At 36.9% G+C, this 19,222-nt stretch overlaps 1 protein-coding gene and 1 pseudogene across 1 annotated transcript; one reads left to right on the forward strand and one right to left on the reverse strand.

The window, feature by feature from the left end:
* Positions 1-2,387: 2,387 nt before the first annotated feature.
* LOC131322044 (L-type lectin-domain containing receptor kinase IV.1-like) lies at positions 2,388-4,627 on the reverse strand. The gene has a single exon (XM_058353144.1). It carries the CDS (start codon positions 4,586-4,588, stop codon positions 2,567-2,569), a length of 2,022 nt encoding a protein of 673 aa, XP_058209127.1. The 5' UTR covers positions 4,589-4,627; the 3' UTR covers positions 2,388-2,566.
* Positions 4,628-18,619: 13,992 nt separating this feature from the next.
* LOC131324969 (U2 spliceosomal RNA) lies at positions 18,620-18,769 on the forward strand (annotated as a pseudogene).
* Positions 18,770-19,222: the final 453 nt, after the last annotated feature.

Below are 19,222 nucleotides of genomic sequence, written 5' to 3' on the forward strand. Positions count from 1 at the left end.
CATCATCTTTGGCCACTATCATGTTTTCACTTGTGTCCCATTCAAACCCGGGATGATCAATTAGGTCCACAATGAGCAAGCAAGTGCGGCGCACTTATTTACCTTCGCTTCAATATGCCATTCCTCAATGGCAGCATCGAAAAAATCTCTGTCCATGCAATGTTTCAAGTATCTCGTTTAACTTGGACAAGAGTGTCCATCCACGGTGGTCCACAATCGGGACTCCACCATTGATTTCAGCACCGAAATCAATAGAGTCTCCTCAGCCTGGACCCAATTGTGACGAGGAGGCGGACGACCAGCCATACTTGAGAAAGAGAAATATGAGACTTGTTTTTCTAAGTGAAAATTTTCAATGAGTTTGAATATGAGTTTGGTTGCTATTTATAAGGAAAAATATATCAACAATTCAATCCCATATCCACCATTCAATAATTTATCCACCAACCATTCACCATTCAACCAATTTCTACTCTCCATTCTACCCAAAATCATACTTTCCATTCAAACCTACCCTAATTTGTCTTTTCTTTTAAAAAAAATCATTTTCGAAGAAAAATGTTTTCATTTTTCCGAACAACTAAAATTGCACCTCCCTCAATGAACATTTTGTAGGTTAAATGAGTTTATAAGGCTTAAACATTTTATACATTAATGAATTTAATTTCTCAAAAAAAATGATAAGTACGAACCATTTATTAAAAAAATGTTTTTTAATATTTTTAGAATAGACAATTTTTTAATTAATTTATTTTTTAATACTTCCAATTGTCCAAAATTGATTAAATATATTGATTTTTGAATTTATTTACTTCTTTTAATACACAATCAAATTTAACACTGCACATGGGCAAAATAATCATTTTAAGGCTTTTCCTATCATCCACTCCTTAACCCCCTATTCTATAAACCATCCAAACAAAGTCAAATTTTATCCCCCTATTTAATACCCTATCCAAACTACATATTATTTTATCTCCCATCCATAAACATCAAATCAATGTGGGCTAACCCATCAAAATTAATACCCCCTACTATATTATCCCCCTTTTATATTTTTTACTTGCATCCAAGCATGCCCATAGTACCAATGCTCGCATGTTAGCCACAGAGTTAAGCTTGAAAAAGTGTTTCAAAATCAGATATCTATATGCAGCAATACTTTGTTTTGTTTATATACTTATATGCACTGTTACTTAATGGTGGGGAAATATTGTGAAGCCGTGTATCACTCAAGTCTTCTGAAAAGAAAATCTACATTCATCCCAATAGAAATTAAAGTCGGAAACTCGAGGTGGGAAAACTTGGGCCAAAAGTTTTCATGTCGTCCTGTGGTGTTATTGAACCACATAATACTCAAAGCCGTGTATTGACGTACATAGTACTCAAAGTGTTGACTTTCTAAGAATTTGAATGCACTCACGATAAAAAAATGCTTGTTGAAATTGTTCTACCATTAGCTGATCCATGGCTAGTTTAGTAAGGCCAATGTTAGATTAATGCAAGATGAACAGCTTGAGTATTTTTCCTTCAGAAGATCAATGGAAAATTTGAGAGCATAGCATCGTCATATGAAAATTGTTGAATGATTCAAGAGATCATATAAAAGAAGTAAATTTTTTGTAATTTTTTTTTCTTTTCTTTGGTTGGAAAATTCGAAAGGGTTACTATCTGTATTGGTTTACCGTTTACAAGAAGGCTGAGCAGACCAAGACCGCTACAGTACGCTGGTCAAAGGTCCGCTACCTGTGGGCTTTGTTTTGACGACAAGAAGAGAACGAGGAGAAGGAAAGACCTTAGACCTGTCAAGGTTGAGGGCCACACTTTCTCTTCAACTTCTCAAACAGGAGGATATTCTCTTTGCGTCTTCAAATCGAGCTCCAAGCCCTTCCTGGCGGAAGAAGGCAGGCAGCAACGCCCTCGTCCCGGTGGGGCTAACTGATACTGTTATAGAGACATAACAGAAGAGCTCTGGAAGAGCCTAAAACAAGAGTTAGCATGACTCAAGTATGTTATGTTCTCATAGATTTTAACAGATGATTTTTTTAACTCTTTTTAAGCTTCTTTCAGTATCTGCACTGAAATGGAAGTTCTCCAACTTTCATCTAGTTAGAAGTGAAGTCAGTTGTTGGACAATAGATGCATCGTGAAGCCAAATCAATCCCATGTTTCACAATGAGCTATCGATATCTATTACATTATCCAAGCAGATATCAATACCTGCTTGGAATGGCTAATGAAAATCGCGAAGCAGGAGGAGCGATTACAATGAGCTATAGATATCTATAGAACACAGAAGCTTATTATTGTGGAATGGAGAACCGAAAACAATCATATTTTTGCCTCTGTTTGGTGGTAATGAGCAAGAATTTCGACAAAGAAATAAACATGAAAGGGCCCTGAAACATTGGGATTCTTTATATTATAAGTATCATACCATTTTTTTTGTTATACAGATATACATAGAAGACAAGCTTATGCCAAAAGTAGAAAAACATATTTACCCAATATGGTTCAGCAATTACATTACCCATCCAAAAACTTATGAAAACAAAGTATAGCAGTATCATCTGCCTCCAGAGAGAAGGGACTCTGCAACAGAAGACGATTGCGGATGCGACAGTACAAAATCATCAAACCCTTCGCGGTGAGCAAACATTAGACCCGTGGCAGAATTACACATCAATTTTAACTCCGGAAGAGGAATATCTCCCTCCAAATACTGCACAACTTGCCTCATACTTGGCCTGGCGACCGGCTCAGAGTGTGAACACCACAATCCCAACTTCAAAACCAACTCCACTTCCTCCGCCACATACTGACTCCCCAATTTGGAATCAACCGTTTGCAAAATTTCCCCTCTGCGCCAATAAGAAAACACCCAATCCACCAAAACTAAGTTCTCCGCTGCTGCTCGTGGCTCAATGGGCCTCCTTCCACATGCCACTTCAAGCAAAAAGGCACCAAAAGCATACACATCGGTGCTCGTTGTGGCCTTTCCGGTTCTATTGTGCTCCGGCGCAAGATACCCAAGTGTTCCAGCCACATTAGTGGTTTGTGGATCGGTTCCATGATCACACAATCTAGCTAGCCCAAAATCGCCCAATCTCCCATTCAATTCGCCATCTAACAACACATTACTCGGCTTGACATCTCTATGCACAACAACTTGTTCCCACTCTTCGTGTAAATAGAAAAGGCCAGATGCCACTCCTTTAATAACTCGAAATCTTTCTTGCCAACTGAGGGTGAAGCTCGGTTGGTTATAGAGGAACCTGTCTAGACTGCCATTAGGCATGTAATCATATACCAAAAGGAGCTCCCCTTTCCGGCGGCAATAACCAAGGAGTTGTACTAGATTCCGGTGGCGCATACGGCCAACACTAACTATTTCCGCGACGAACTCCCTCATTCCTTGTCTGGATTCATGAGATACCCTCTTGACTGCAATCTCAATTTCGGAAGTGGGTAGTATTCCTCTATAAACCCTACCAAATCCCCCACTACCCAAGAGCCCCTTTTCCCCAAACCCTTTGGTGGCAATATACAAGTCCTTGTACTTGAACCTATGAGGCCCATAGTCCAGTTCCCAATCTTCAAGAACTTCAGCAAACTTCCTCTTCCTTCTAATATAAAAAACTACCCCTGAAACTACTCCAAACACCAAAACTAAACAAATCAAAGGCAACCCAATTTTAAAAAGCATATATGTTTTCTTCTGTCCAATTTGGGGAAGCTTAGGGAGTTGAGAGAAATCAAACCCATCGGCCAATCCATTCATGTTAAAGCTCCACGCCAATAGATAATGGGAAGCACTTCTGATAGGACTAGAAGAGGAAGAGAACCCAACGTACATAGTTTGGTTCAAGATCGGGGAAAGATCCTTAGAAAGAGTCAATAGCGGCGTGTTTGGCTTGGGCAAATCAACCGGAGCCATAGTAACATTCATTTCCTTCTTTCCCCCGTCGTATTCAACCCAAACTTGCATCGCCTTACCGCTGGTCAGACTCAAATTCTGAAACCTCCCATTTGAAGAATAGTACCCAGCTGCCTTAGAAGCAACAGAGTCCAGCCCATTAATGTCGATACCGACATGGTTATCGTTTATATCTTTATAGTTGCTACTGCGTACAGTATCAAGCTCTACCGCGACCACGTGGTTGGTTGAGTTCCCGTTATTGGTTTCATTGAAGAGGCCCAAGTACCGGGCGGAGAGGGCACCGGGGAGGCGCGGGGCGGGGGCCACGACGAAGACAATGCCATGACCGGGGTAGGTGGGGTTATCGGTGATTATGGAGAAGATGAAGGAGGTGGAGAATGAGGAAACGGAGGCGTTCGGTGAGGGTTTGAAGGGGAATGGTGTGGGGAAAAAGGCGTGGCCGATTTTATTGCGGGTGCCGTTGGTGAGGGCTAGGAGGCCTGAGGGTGTGAACTCGGCTATGCCGTCGAGGGTGAGGTTTGGTGAGGCGGCTTTGAAGTTGTTGAAGGTGAAGCTGAGGTGGTCTTGGGCTGGTGTGGAGGGGAGGAGAGCGAGGAGGAGGAGGAGGAGGAGTAGGGGAGAGAGAGAAAAAAGAGAAGGGAGAAACATGGCTGTGGAATGATGGGTGTGAGAGTTGAGTCTCCGATGTGTTTGGAGTGCTTTTTATACAAAATTTTAAAAATAATGGAGATAATAAGTAGAGAGAGAAATATTAGAAGTAGAAAAATTTAGGAGGAACTTTTTTAAAAATTCTTTTTGAGTTGTAAAGTAAACACAATGCTTTGAGTAAAAAATTTTGGGTGCCCGGTGGGTATATCTCACTTGGCACCCGTTCGGCATTTTCGAGTCGTTCAGTACACTTTTGAACGGCTCGGATTAAAATTTTCTCCCTCCTCTCACTCCAAAACCTTCTCTCTTTTTTATCTCTCCAAATCCAAATCGTGCAAAAACGCAATAAACAGTTTAAATACACCGAGCAGGCACCACGTGGTATCACTCCGCACTCAAAAAATTTCCATGCTTTGAGGATTCAGATTATATGATTACCTTTTATTTTTTGATTAAGTATGATTACCTTTTATTTGATCCAATGTAAATCTTGGCTGAGCGTTTGTGAGGTTGTGAATTGTGAGAGGATATGCACGGTCTACCTGAAGTCAATTATTTTGGTCAAATAATTCTTCACTGGGAGGTTTCGTTCCACTTCTGGATCATCGTTTTAAGCTACCACTGTCAATTATCACCCTCGCTAATTTTACTAGGACAAAATACAAAAGTGCTGGTACAAAGAAAATATTTTCTGAATACAATTTTAGAGATATTTATAATTGTTAATAGACTTTTATTAGTGATAAGAAATTTCTATTCTGGGTGATTTCGGAGTATATTTTCTTTGTACCTAACGCTCCTTATTTTTTAATGACTCTTTCATATTCATGCTCGCATTATGTGATTCGTAATGATCTGGCTTCAATATGATCGAAATTAACCAATTTTTGTCCACCAATCTTTTGTTAATTTGATGGCTCACAATACACAATAGAAAGATCCAGTTACATGCGAAAAAAATAAAAGGTACTAGTACGAAAGACTATATACATTCCAACCTTGCTACAGGCTACAGCCACTGGCTGGGTGGCAACCGATTCTACATGGACACCCTTGCGTGGCTCATTCCAGATCTCGCACGGAATATCAGAGCAGTTCAATAATTTTCAAAAATAATCGAGTGGACTCGCAAAAAACCAGCTCAACTTGATATGTGTATCGAATATTTTCATTTTTCATTCAAATTACAGGATTCTAAAATTTAAATGATAGTGGAATCCAACCATAAAAATAAGAAACTTTGCTTTAAGAAAAGTGGGCTAAAAGTAAACTAAACTAAATTGAAGATCGACGGTGCCCCTTAAAGCTAAAACATAGTGTCCACACTTCGCTAGTTTGAGTTATTTGTTATTGGGCTCGTTTTAGAAAGCTCGATTCATTTGAAGGGGCTTATTTAGTAAACCACCAAGCTCAAACACATCTCTTTTAAACGGGCCGACCTTGAGCTCGTTGCGATTTGTCAAATTTGTAGTTTTTGGTGCGTTCATACTTAGTTGAGTATTTATTGTCTTTTATCTTTGGCTAGCACTTTATATCTCTTTTGGCGACTGCTGATTCTAAGTATGCATATATAACAGATCGCGAGTGCCGCTATTTGCATCAAACTCAATGTCTGAATTGGAGTGAAAGACTTCAACTGCCTTGTTTTTCTCGTTTACAATAGTTAGATGATTGGTTTGGTTTTGTAAAAAAAATTCTAATAAATTCCATTAGGTAGGTGCTGCTGAGGTATTATTAATATAATATTCTCTATTTTGTGAAAAAAAAATTGGAAGAGAAGCGAAAAGACAGACCCAAAATTAGATTAAGGCTCCGTTTGTTTTGATGTAAAATGTTTTACAATGTAAAATGTTTTCCATGTAAAATATTTTCCCAAAAAATAAACTTTTAACTTTTATTTTTCGGTGTTTGGTTGGCACATGAAAAATATTTTCTAAAACAAGGGTTTTCCGTCGTTTGGTTGTCAAAATGATTTTCCACTCAAATGGTTCTGCAAATATTGCACCAATAATACCTGTGTATTTTCCGGTTGAAATGCTCAAGTTCCATAAAATTCATGAGCCAAAACACACTAGGCCAAATTTTGGCTTTAGTGGCATTATATAACCACCGTTAAAAGCCCCAAAACCCTTGGTAAAAGCATTTTCAATGGTAAACATCAGAATCGGAACCAACAAAAATACTTCCGGAGGTAATAATTAACGTCAGAATTCAAACCGACATCGAATTAGGCTTTGTTTCTAACCTCCATATACCCGACACCCTTATTTATCACACATATTTGTGAGACTCGATACTAAGTGTATGAATACCCCAAAATAGGTGGAAAAAAAAAGTGTTGGAACTCCACGTTGCGCTACCCCAAGACTACTGAATAATTAGTACTTCTATTTCTATTGATCATGGAGCTAATAATGCCACTGTTCTTTTGATTTTGTGTAAAGTGTTTATACTTCACATATAGTGGAGGTTCCCTTCTTTTTGCTTCACACTCTTGTTAATTTCTCTAGCATTGCTTTTGAGGTTTTCATCTTTCTTTTCAGGTACAAGTCAAATTTGATGTCCTTAGGGTTATGTTTAGGGTCATGGATTGGAAGATGTTAATTTCTCTAGCATTGCTTTTGAGGTTTTCATCTTTCTTTTCAGGTACAAGTCAAATTTGATGTCCTTAGGGTTATGTTTAGGGTCTTGGATTGGAAGAGGAAAATGATCGGAGAAATTTTTCAGTGTTGGGTGGGTACAGCTGACGTGGTGTCTGCTCGGCGTATTTAGGCTATCCAAAAAAATTTTGAATGATCCGGATTAAAAACCGTTAATAGATGATTTTTAATCCAGATTGTCCAAAAAACTTTTGGACGGCCCGGATACGTCGAGCGGCACCACGTGGTACCCTTGCGGCATTGAAAAATTCCTCAAATGGTAGGGAAGAATAAATTTCCTTCTTGTTGGGATTGCACCCGTACGAATTACGAAGTGCCTAAGCACCGAAATTGAAACACAACCCTAATGTTAACAATGGAAATATGAAAGAAAAAAAAAATTAAATGAAGAGAGACATGGTCCTTGAGGAAATCTAATTTGCAGCGCTACTCACAGACTTTTTTGAACTAGTTATTTATTTCGATCAAATCACATATGGGAGAAGGGGATTTTTGAGTACACTTGTTTTGAGAAGAGTGATGGGATACGTGTAGAGTAAGACCATCGGGCACCAAAAACAAAAACAACTTACCGAGAAAAAGAGAGTAAAACATTTTCACCCCTTTCATGCAAAATATTTTACCTGGAAAATATTTTCCTCCTCTTTCTATCAGCTAAACAGTAGAAAATAAATAAAATATTTTACGTCCAAACAAGCGGAGCCTAAACTTCTGTAATACCAAACATTCAAAAGTTGTCACTCAGTTTCCTATCAATCTATTCAACTTGATTTGGCATATCTATGCATCTTCTAGTTCAATGCTCATAGTTGTTGTCCCATTAACACTCCTTTGCGGAGAAATTTATCCATCTAACATGATTTGATTAATTATCAATCTGAAAAAGTCAGATTATAGTGTTAATTAAGGAAAATTTTTAAAAATGGTCCCTCTAGTTTGCACGAGTTCTCATTTTCGTCCCTCTACTATTAATTATATCAATTTTAACCCTATAGTTTTCATTCCATCTCAATTTCGTCCTTCTCCCTGACGCCGTCCATGAAACAAATGGAATTGAAGGGAAAAATTGTCATTTTCTCTCATAGAGGGACCAAATTGAAATTTTATGCAAACCAGAGGGATTATTTTTAAAATTTTACCTTTTACTTTCGTTTTTTGCAAATAAAATAAAAAAAACCATAAGTAATGTATTTGATAACTGAATTATTTTTTATTGGGTAATAAAACTATATTGAAAAATTTATATTTCATTACACATTACAAAAATATTAGAAAATGCACAAATCAACCCCTTAGCTAATGTCTTTGTATCATGTTCTTATAATCTTCTTATTTTTTCACCCAATAAAAAAAATGTTTAAAATCCGTGTTTATTTGTTATATGAGTGATCTTATGAGTAAGTCCAAAAATAAATACACTTATACCCATATTTTAATGTATTTGGTCTCTTAATATTTAATAGTGTTTCATTGCTTAATTAAACACAATTACAAGATTTCTAAATACTACTGAACAACTTTTTCTTTTTAATCATGTGACAAAAAAAATAACGATAGTGAAAATTCAATTGAAAAAAAAAATACACGACCAAGACAATTAACATAAGGGTTGTTTTTCGAATTTTCTCATATTTTTTGTGATGTATATAATAAAAACTTTAGAAAATTTCAACATATTTTTTATTATTCAATATAAAATGAGATGAGAAATATATTATATATAATGTGTTTTAAATTTATTTACAAAAACAAAAGTAAAAAACAAAATTATAGAAATAGTCCCTCTAGTTTGCATAAAATCTAAATTTAGTCCCTCTGTGAGGAGAAATGACAATTTTGTTCTCCAATTCCATTTGTTTCATTAACGCCGTAAGCGAGAGGGACGAAATTGAGACAGAATGCAAATTATAAGACTAAAAGTAACACAATTGATACTAGAGGAACGAAAATGAAAATTCATGCAAACTAGAGGGACCATTTATAAAAATTTCCTTTAAATTAAACAAGAAGCACCCATCATTATTGAAGACTATGATATCACTACACCAAGAACACTCCTGCTCAGATTCACGTAAATATTATTTTTTTTGGAAGCTATAGAAAGTAAAATTCATAGGTATATGAAAAGAAACATTACTTATTATGTTAACTTCTTAGAGATTAGTCGAGATTTGGTGCTTGCTTCTAAAGACAGTATTTCTGGGTGTCTAGCCCGAAGCGTAGGGCTTTCAAATCGTTTGTAAAATAACTTGATATGACCGAGATCGATCCACATGGAGCGGTTTATTGCAATGTAAGGCCCATCGGTCTAAATTGTGGTTTCTAGCTTTCGGAAGCCAACACTAGTGTAGATTTGATTTTGGTGATTTTCAACTACTACGATTTTCTATCTTACGCCAAAACTATGAATTACAAGTATTTTTCCACAAGAGTAAGACCAAGAGTTTACAGTACCACTTATAGCCTAAATAATCCAATAACCTCACAAGTTTACGCAATCGAGTCCCACAAAAAATTTCTGTGCTTGACTGGAAGATTATGCTAGATGCGATCGAATTCCTCTACGGAGTTGGTCGAACCTGACCACGGAATTCAATCGCACCTAGACTTTTAGCCCGATTGGATCGTGTATTGGAAGGGTGTATTAGGCAATCCGGGTGTATGGGCTCTTGATTGGACAGGTTTTGCACCGTTTGGTTGGATCTTTTCCTCCTGTATTTCTTTATCCCCTTCTTCGTTAACACAGGCGAAGGGGTACTAATTTATGGCCACCTACGGAGGTAGCCATAACTAATCCGGCACAATACAGGTGCGATTCTGCCATTTTTGCCCTCCCTAATCCCCCTCTTCATCTCTTCGCTTTATCTCCTCTTGACTTTACAAAATCGCAGAACAACTCTGGGTTTTGTGGTGTGATTCTGTGGTGCTATTCTAGTGTGATTTTTGTGCAATCCGTTCACGAATCCTTGCGCAATTTTGGTATGATTTACACCTTGATTTGATTTCGATTTACACTAGGATTTGGTGCGGTTTTTTTTTTTTTTTTTGTCATTTCTAGTTAGGGTTTTGATTTCGGTTTTGATTTGTGGTTAGGGTTTCGATTTGAGTTCGATTTCTTGCCTTAAGACTGGATTATGGTTTCGTTTTAGTTGATTTGAGTTCGATTTGTTGGTAATCTGTTAAACCCACAAAACAACAACTACAAACGCAGCCCCGAAAATAAACATGCAAACCAGAAAATAGAAGATTAATGCCATTTTTGGTTAGGGTTTCCTGATATATGTTTAGGGTTTTCAGAAAATCTGAAAACAGAACATTATTGTTTCTGTTGTGTCCAAATGTGTGAACACTATACAGTAGTAAACCTCTGTTTGACAATAATTGTGGCAATCGAAACGTTCTTTGTTATATATTTTGTTGGTATTTTCAGTTAGAAGATTAAAAGGCAAATAAGAAATTCGTAAAATTGGAACTTGAATAAACTAGAACCTAGAAAGAATGGAGTTTTGGCAGGAGACTAGAGCAACTACAACTCATGTTTTACAACTTGCGTTCTATATTTATTAGGGAATTTATTTGTAAAAAAAATGGTGAAATTGTCCCCAAGAAATTAACTTGATGACAATATTAACTTGATGAAATTGTGTAACTACGAAGTATGGGGTAATATGGTTAAGTAATTGACAATTGTGGAGTAATGTTATAGGTAAGAACATGGTTGACGATGACATTGCCATGCATTCCTACTTTACTTTTGTTCACCCAATTTATGGCAAATAGATTAAGTGATTGTAATTATGTTGAATGATAGGTTATGGGTGATTCGATACCCCTAATAGGGTGATGATGAAACAATTACAATGTAAATGAAGGTAGTGCCTTGGCGGGGCAACTTTTGGTTGCAGCCATGAGTACCCTAGTGCTTTTAATTCGTAGTACTTTTCTGAGCCCACTATGATGCTTGGAGAGGGATGGGTGCGTGTGTGTGCGCCTCATCCAATCGAGCCCGTACGTACCAATATTTTGAACTTTTTTTTGGCAATGATGACAAAATTTTGATATATACTTTCAGGACTTAGGCGGGGCAACATTAGACGGTCAATTGGCAAATAATGTTGCCGCCTTAGTGCCTTTTAACATTTCATTTATCTAAGCCAAAAAAAAAAACAGATTTACTTGCTATGTGGCATTGGCATATATTGTTGGCTATGGTGAAATGCAGGGTGTGTGGGTTTCATGTGTGTGTACTTGTGCAGCAGGTGTGTGTGTGTGTGTGTGTGTGTGTGTGTGTGGCTGTGATGATATTTCTGCATTTACCATGCAGTTTTCTGCATTTACCATTCAGTTTCCTACAGCTTCCTGCTCTTTAGGTGTTGTTTTCTGCATTTACCATGCAGTTTTAAATAGCTATGATGATATGAAACAAATATCTGAGCCGATTGTTAGTATTCATTCCCATTGAAACGAGTTGAATAGTACAAAATGAAAGAGAAACCCAAGGTGTGAATAAGTTATATTGTTGGCTATGATGTATTTGAGTAATCTGAGCCAAAAGGCACAAAAAAATTGGGTTAGGACCAGTTTTCAGCTGTGTTGGCCAATTTATGTGAGCCATATTGTGGCATATGTTGTCCCTTCGGTGCGTGTGCTGCTGTGAGTAAGTGTGTGCAATTCTGCATGATGGTATGTGATGCGCACCCAATATTGTAGATATTTGGTGCGACTAGTCCCGTTTTATGTTGCTTTAACTTGCATTTATCTAGCTTTTATAACGATATTGCACGTAAGGTGTGTTTTTAGTGTTTTCAGGTAAAACGTGCAAATAAGGCGCATTTCAACGCCATGGATGGCCCAAGTGCTTCCAAGTACCCAAAGACCCTGTCGGCCCCTTAAAATCTGTCTAAGTACGGAAAAATGACTTTCAGAAAAAGTATCGATTCTCGAGATTAAAAATGGCGATAATTGATCTTTGAATTTTTCTAAGAGTAACTACAAAGTTACAAGGTTTTATTTGAAGAGCAAGGTCATGTTTTGAGCCATTTTCTCTTGCGAAAAACGTGCAGATTTCCATTTTACACTAAAAATGGGGGGTTGACATTTTGATTTAATTGAAATCTTCAAATTCTGGTAATGCCATTGTTTCCAAATGGGGGGTACTTTCTTATTTTCATTAAATAAATTAAAGTAAAGAAAAGGTAAAAGAAAGGTTTAAAATGTAGTCTTTACTTAACTTTAGAGAATGAAAATAAGGTGCTGTGGAGCTGTGGAAGTTGCTGGGAGCCGTCGGGTGTCAAGACTGGGAGGCTGGCTTGAAGACCAGAGATAAGCTCCCTGTATCGATACGGATTTTGGACCGTATCGATACGCGTTGGTTATCTTGCCAAGCAGAGAGTCCCGTATCGATACGGGAATAATCTGTATCGATACGGGATTGTTACGGGAGATTGGCCTTTTCAGCTTAACGATGTGGTATCGATACTTTGCTTATTCTGTATCGATACGGAGAGCTTCCAGCCAGATATTTGTTGCTTTTTGGGCTTTCCATTTATGGAATACTTGCCTTTTATAGTATGTTTTTAGATATTTGAGGAGAGAGAAACCCATTGTGTATAAATAGGGGTCTCCTCTCTCCCCTTTGTTATCTAGGTCTTTAATAGCTTTTAATTTTCCTCCATTAATGGTCTTTCAAGCTTTTCTAGTGTAATTCCTTAAGAACTCAAGTAAGTAATTCTCGTTTGTTAATTTCTCGTTTATTAAAGTTGTTCCTACGGACTAGATCTTTTATAATATCAAGTTTGTTTTCGTTTTTATCGGTTAAAAGTCATGTCTCGTTTTTATGCTTTCTTTTATGCTTTAGCTATGTGTGAGTAGCTGATAGGCCAAGTCTCGGGGTAATCTTTCCCGAGTACTTAGGTGGTTATTTGGTTCTCAAACCTTCGGGCTTAAAATCTTGGTTTTCGGAATTTCATTAACCTAGCCATTTTGGTCTAAGCGAGGCGTGTTAACTCCTTGGTATGAAGTTTAGTCAAGCGGTCTTGGCAAGCGACATATTGAGGGCTCGTGGCCCCCTACGTGTTAGATACATTAGCAAAAATAGGTTGATTTAATTCCGGTTAATCACATCTTTTGATAAACGTAGTCATTAAAGCTAAATTCTCCGGGCGTGAGCACGCGGTCGTGGCTCTCGCCTGAGTTATATTGAGAACCGGTAACATCCTTTGTCAAGGGTTAGACGATCCCTAGACTTGCCTCCTTTTAGTTTATTAAGCGTTATCCTAGTCTTTTGCCTTGGCAATTTTCATCGTTTCAAAGCAAAACCAAGTTGGCCGTCTTAAACGCCACAATCCACCTTATAAAACCTACAATCCGATTAAGCTACATTCGAATTCTCTGTGGGTACGATCCCGGACTTCCGGATATTATGCTACCGACGACCTAGCCCTACGCTTGGGGTTTTCAACCTTATATTTGAAGGCGAGGTTTGAAGGCGAAGCAGTATGCTTCTATTGGATTGCTGTTTCATTGATGAAGGTCATTGTTGATCCTCTTTCCAACTCCTAAGTTGTGGAGGGCTAAGAGCTCTTGTAGGTACAATTTTATCCAATGCTGCCTACCTCTGCTGGTGAATCTGTCTATCTGTTATTATGATGATCCATATATCCTGTCAACTCCTGAGCATTGGAGGGCTAAGAGGTTATTTGGATGTTTGTTCTGATGTTTTTTTTGCCCGCTAAACTGCTTCAATTGTTTATGCTTTGTTGCCGCTTAATCCCACATACTTTAATGTTGATTATTCTTCATTTGCTCAGATTCTTATGATGCCTCTCAACTGGTTTGCCAATCACTTTGAAGATCACTGGTGCAAGCTGACCAAGGAATATGATTTTACTTGATTAATCTTTCATTCAAGGGGTCAGTCTTGCAAGGATATTGTCATTTAGTTTTGCTTGGTGTTTGGATGATTCTACTTATCTCCCTGTGGCTTCATTAAATTTCTTGTTGGATATATCTTTTTCTCTTTTTTCTTTTCTTTTGGCCTCCTTTATGTTTCAATATCTTCCTTGTATCTAGAGTCCGGCCGCCTCGATGTGCCATCAGTCAAGTTTTAATAAAATTTTGTTGCTTACCAAAAAAAAGAGTTTGTTGATTTGTATCTTTTTTACTGTTAAATAGTTTTAGCACCATCTGCCCAAAATACAAAGAAAGAAAAGAATGGTTGACATGGGCCGCTTGCTCTCTATTTTGACAACATGTTAAAAAAAATACAAGAAAATAGAATGAAATCAGAAAAAAAATTCACGAACATGAATGCAAGAAATATATACATATGTTTCATTACAAGAATTAATGCAGTTGCTGGTTTTTTGGGTAGAAACAGGGGAGGAGAGAAGTAGTCATTATTCAAGAAAAAAGGGGCAGCTCTCTTGCCCTTCTTTCATTGTATCATCATTTAAATAGTAGGGTACCTTACACAAAAGGAGTTTGCTCAAGTTGAACGAACATGAAAAAAATATAGAACGAACGTGAAAAAAATACATCATAGAAAATAGGTTACTTAAACAAAGGAATTTGCTCAAGTTACACTCTTCATTGTCTTCTACCATAAAAACTAAACTTAAACATTTTTATATTTCATAATAAAAAATTAACAAAAATATAATAAAGCACTCAAAAAAATGAATTTTAATATTTTAATTAATTATTATATTAGTTAACTAATTTATTATAGATTATTTGTGAAAAAAAATTAATCAAAAGTTGGATTTCATAATTATATGTTTAATGTAATGAAGAATCAAATTAAACACTGCACAAGGGTAAATGAGTCATTTGACAGCTTTTTACATCATACACCCATTCTTATACACCCAATTTATCATCCATCCAAACCAAGTATTATTTTATCCCCCTTCTCTAATACATTATCCAAACCATCTACTTTTTAATACGGCCATCCTTTCTTAACTAATATCCCTTACTATCTTATCCCTCTTCATAAATAATACACCCAAAATTTATACGGCATCCAATCGAGACCCTTCCAACTCCTTAGAGCATCCACAGTGGTATAATCAAAACCAAAAGATTGTTAAGGTTAGCAACATTTTCTAAAAAAAGAGCTTACATTAGAATAACCAAACTTAGCAACCTCTTAACAACTCATCAAATTTTGACTCTTAGATAATCAAAACTAGCCACTTTTTGCCAATAACCAAATTTAGTTGTCACCATATTTTCTCAATCAAGTACACCATCATTACACAAAAACCTTCTCTCTCTTCCATTTTCAACATGTTTCTAAGAAAAATGTTTTTTAAAAAGTTTTTTTTTTTTTTTTGCAATAACAGTTGTTTTTTTTTTGCGAAAACTGTTTTTCCCAAAACTGTGTTTTTTTTTTTTTTTTTTTTTTTGCAAAAACACTTTATTTCAAAACTGTTTTTTTATTAAAACTTTTTTTTTCAAAACTGATTTGCAAATTTTATTTTTTATGTCACAATTTTTAGATTTTTATAAGTTGAAAAAGTGATGTGGCAAGTTTTGGTTATTCAATTTTGATTGTACCATTGTGGACCTCTACATTGTTAATCTTAGCAACCTCTTAAATGCATAACCAAAAGATGATGTGGCAACTTTTGATTATTAACTTTTGGTTATTCCACTGTGAATGCTCTTAGTGGAAGGAATCAATCACACCTGGACTTTTCAACCTTAGTCATTTTCATTCCAACTCTTGTTTGATGACTTTATCTACACCCGGCCAGGACGCCATTTCCATTCCATTTCTGTACGTACAACAAGGGTCCCACGTGACCCAGCTGTCGTTCAATTTCACGCATACTCTGTGTTTTGCGATGCTCCGAATTCATTTTTATTGGTGTCTGATCGGAGTCCAAGTACAGTCAAAATTTTAGACTTCGACTTGGATTTTCAAATGACGATGTCGGCTTCAATTCTGGGCGTGTGTGTAGTCAAGTCAAAGTTGGGTGTCGATTACCGGCCTGAAATCAATATAAACATATCTCATGGGCAATATCATCTAAAATATTCAACAGTAAACAATATACAATATTGTGTGTTTATCAGTTGGCTACTTGGCTTGTATACATAAGTTATTTTTAAAAAAAGCTCGAGCACAGTGTATATATCATCCCAGGCCAAATGATGAAGTACTATTAGCCTCGCCATGAATTCTGAGAACGAAGCAAAATTTGGAATGAAGTTCGGTTGAGATATAATCCTGCCTTGACAATTATTATTATTATTATTTATTGTTCTAAAAACGAAGCGAAATTCTCTTTGTTCAAAAGAAAATTAGATATTCCAAAAATTGAGATAACAAGAAAAATGAAAAGCTCAAAATCCATAGGTAGCTCCATAATTTTTTCGTTGGGGGGGAATTTTTAAACTAAAAATTTACCCACTCTGTCAGTAGATCTCCACAAGCTTCGAAATAATGTATGTATATCACATATTTTTTTGGTTTCCTAATTTTTAAGGAGGGAAGAGCTTCAATAGAACTTAGGTGTTTGGTTTCATGCGGCTTTTTGTTTTTGTTTTTTTTTTTTTTCTGTTTTGTTGCTTTAGTTTGTTGTTTCTTGTATTTCCGAACCAATAGTGTCCTTTTTTATTGTATATATTTTTATATATAATATCTACATTTTCTGATTGGTCAAAAAAGAAATCCATGACAACATAGACAGACCACCACTCACCAAAGCCCAATTAGCTAGTCTATACTGTATAGGACTATATAGCATTATCCCATCCAAAAACCTAAATAAAGGCACATGAAACTGATATGGATTGGCATTTAACTGGTAAACTTTATACAGTAGTATCTATCTAAAGAAAAAGCGAAAATCAGGGGTGGTGCTTGTCTTCACTGTGTATGTGTTTTGCTTAATGGACACGTACCCGTGTTGTTCCGGTATTACTCGTAGGGAGGTAACCTATCCGTGCTTCATTGTCTACACCCTACATATCTGCGTTTTCCTGGATTTTCAAGAACCAATTGTCTTGCACAAAAGAAGAATTTCTGACTTTAACATCTAGCCCAGAAATACACAAAATGAGCAAGAATTTCTGACTTCAGGTAGTCGACAGATATGGAAGGCGCCCGAAACAAAAAAAAACAAAAAAAAAGCGAAAATTTTTATGAGCATTCCCTCGTTTACACAGATAGTTTACTCAAGACACACAACCTTTAATGTTCACCAATTACAAGAATGAAACACCAAGTAAAATAAATATGCACAATCAAGCAATGTTGTTTTGTTCACAGGGGACTTCTCAGTTCTCACCACTGCAGTGTTTTAAACAGTTAAACCAACCCCACATTGATTTCTCACAAGAGAAATACTTCCTTTACATAAACAGGCTGAGGGCTCACCGTCCATTCCGTGTGGTTGTGGGACTCGGGATTGCACACGCACTATGTAACCCTAAACCATTCTTATTATCAGAGACAGGAGTTTGTGAAGGAAGGTACTCTTTCTCAGGTCGGTGTTTCCCCACCAACAGAAAAAGAAACAACAATGCCAGCGCGTGCAAGTCTAGCATTGATTAGTGCTCGAAGGGAGTGTGCTGCCGGTACTGGACACGTGCCTTGCGGTCACTGGTACTCGCATCTCGAACACAGGGTGTTTTGTGAAAAATTCAAAATTACCATCTCTCTCAACGAGGTGTACGTGATACCAAAGCAAAGGGTTAAATAGCTCAAAATAGCATATAATAAAGTACCAGAACTGAACTTATTTTACTTTTAGTTCTTCTGCAGTTCAAAATAAAACAACATGTGTAGTGTGAGAAAGCCAAGATCACTGGCCCTTCACAGAGTATTGATAGTATGGCAAGAAAAACTTTAGTGAAATATGAAAATCGATGAATCATACAAGAGGTCGTTGTATACAAGAAGTAAATTGGTAATTCTTTTTATTTGCTTGGAAAATATAAGAGGATCGAACCTTTTGCAGATGATTTCTGGCTCTTTTTTAACTTCTTTTGGTATGTACGCTCGAATGGAGGTTTTACAACTTCAACTGTAGTTAGAAGTCAAGTGGCTCAAGTCAGGTGGTAGACAATATTTGCAAGGTGTTACTAATTCTACTGCTACAAGGATCATATGCCTCTAAAAAGAAGGCTTTCGCTACCGACACCGAGTGCTAAAATGCCTTCTGCAACAGAGTACAGACGAACGCATGCGAAATGCCTTCTCCATCGAAGACGGGTACAACTGTGCCAAATCGCAGGGGGTGAGATCCGAGTGAAGAAAGCCAATGGTTGTTCTATTTGCTGCCACATTGAGGACGTTACAGAAAGAGGACGGGTCAAGTTGGGCTTTAAAACGGGTAGCCAATTACAATACAAAATCATACATTTCTCGGCCTTTTGGCTAAGATCAAGTGTAGTATCTGTTCTTGTCAGTTTAATATCTGAGTAAGAGCCCTTCACAGTAGCTTGTTGCTGGGTTCTCGAGCGTTGCCTTGGCTTTGCACTACAGCCTTCACTTGGTGCACCCCACCAATTCCAGTTCTAACTTTTGTACTCATAGTACCGATGCTCGCATGTTAGCCACAGAGTTAAGCTTGAAAAAATGTTTCAAAATCAGAAATCTATATGCAGCAATACCTTATTTTGTTTGTATACTTATGCTCTGTTACTTAATGGTGGGCAAATATTGTGAAGCCGTGTATCACTTGTGTTTCGTCTTCTGAAAAGAAAATCTACATTCATGCCAACAGAAATTAAAGTCGAAAACTCGAGAGGAAAACTTGGGCCAAAAGTTTTCACGTCGTTCTGTGGTGTTATTGAAGCACATAAGCCTTAGTGAATCCAATCCCGTCTTTGATATGAATAAAGCAGTATAAGATTTCGGGCAAAAAAAATGCTTGTTAATGCAAGATGAACTGCTTGAGTATTTTTCCTTCAGAAGATCAAAGGAAAATTTGAGAGCATAGCAGCATCGTCATATGAA

This window comes from Rhododendron vialii, chromosome 4a (genome assembly GCF_030253575.1).
Source record: "Rhododendron vialii isolate Sample 1 chromosome 4a, ASM3025357v1".
In the NCBI taxonomy this organism is placed as follows: Eukaryota; Viridiplantae; Streptophyta; class Magnoliopsida; order Ericales; family Ericaceae; genus Rhododendron; species Rhododendron vialii.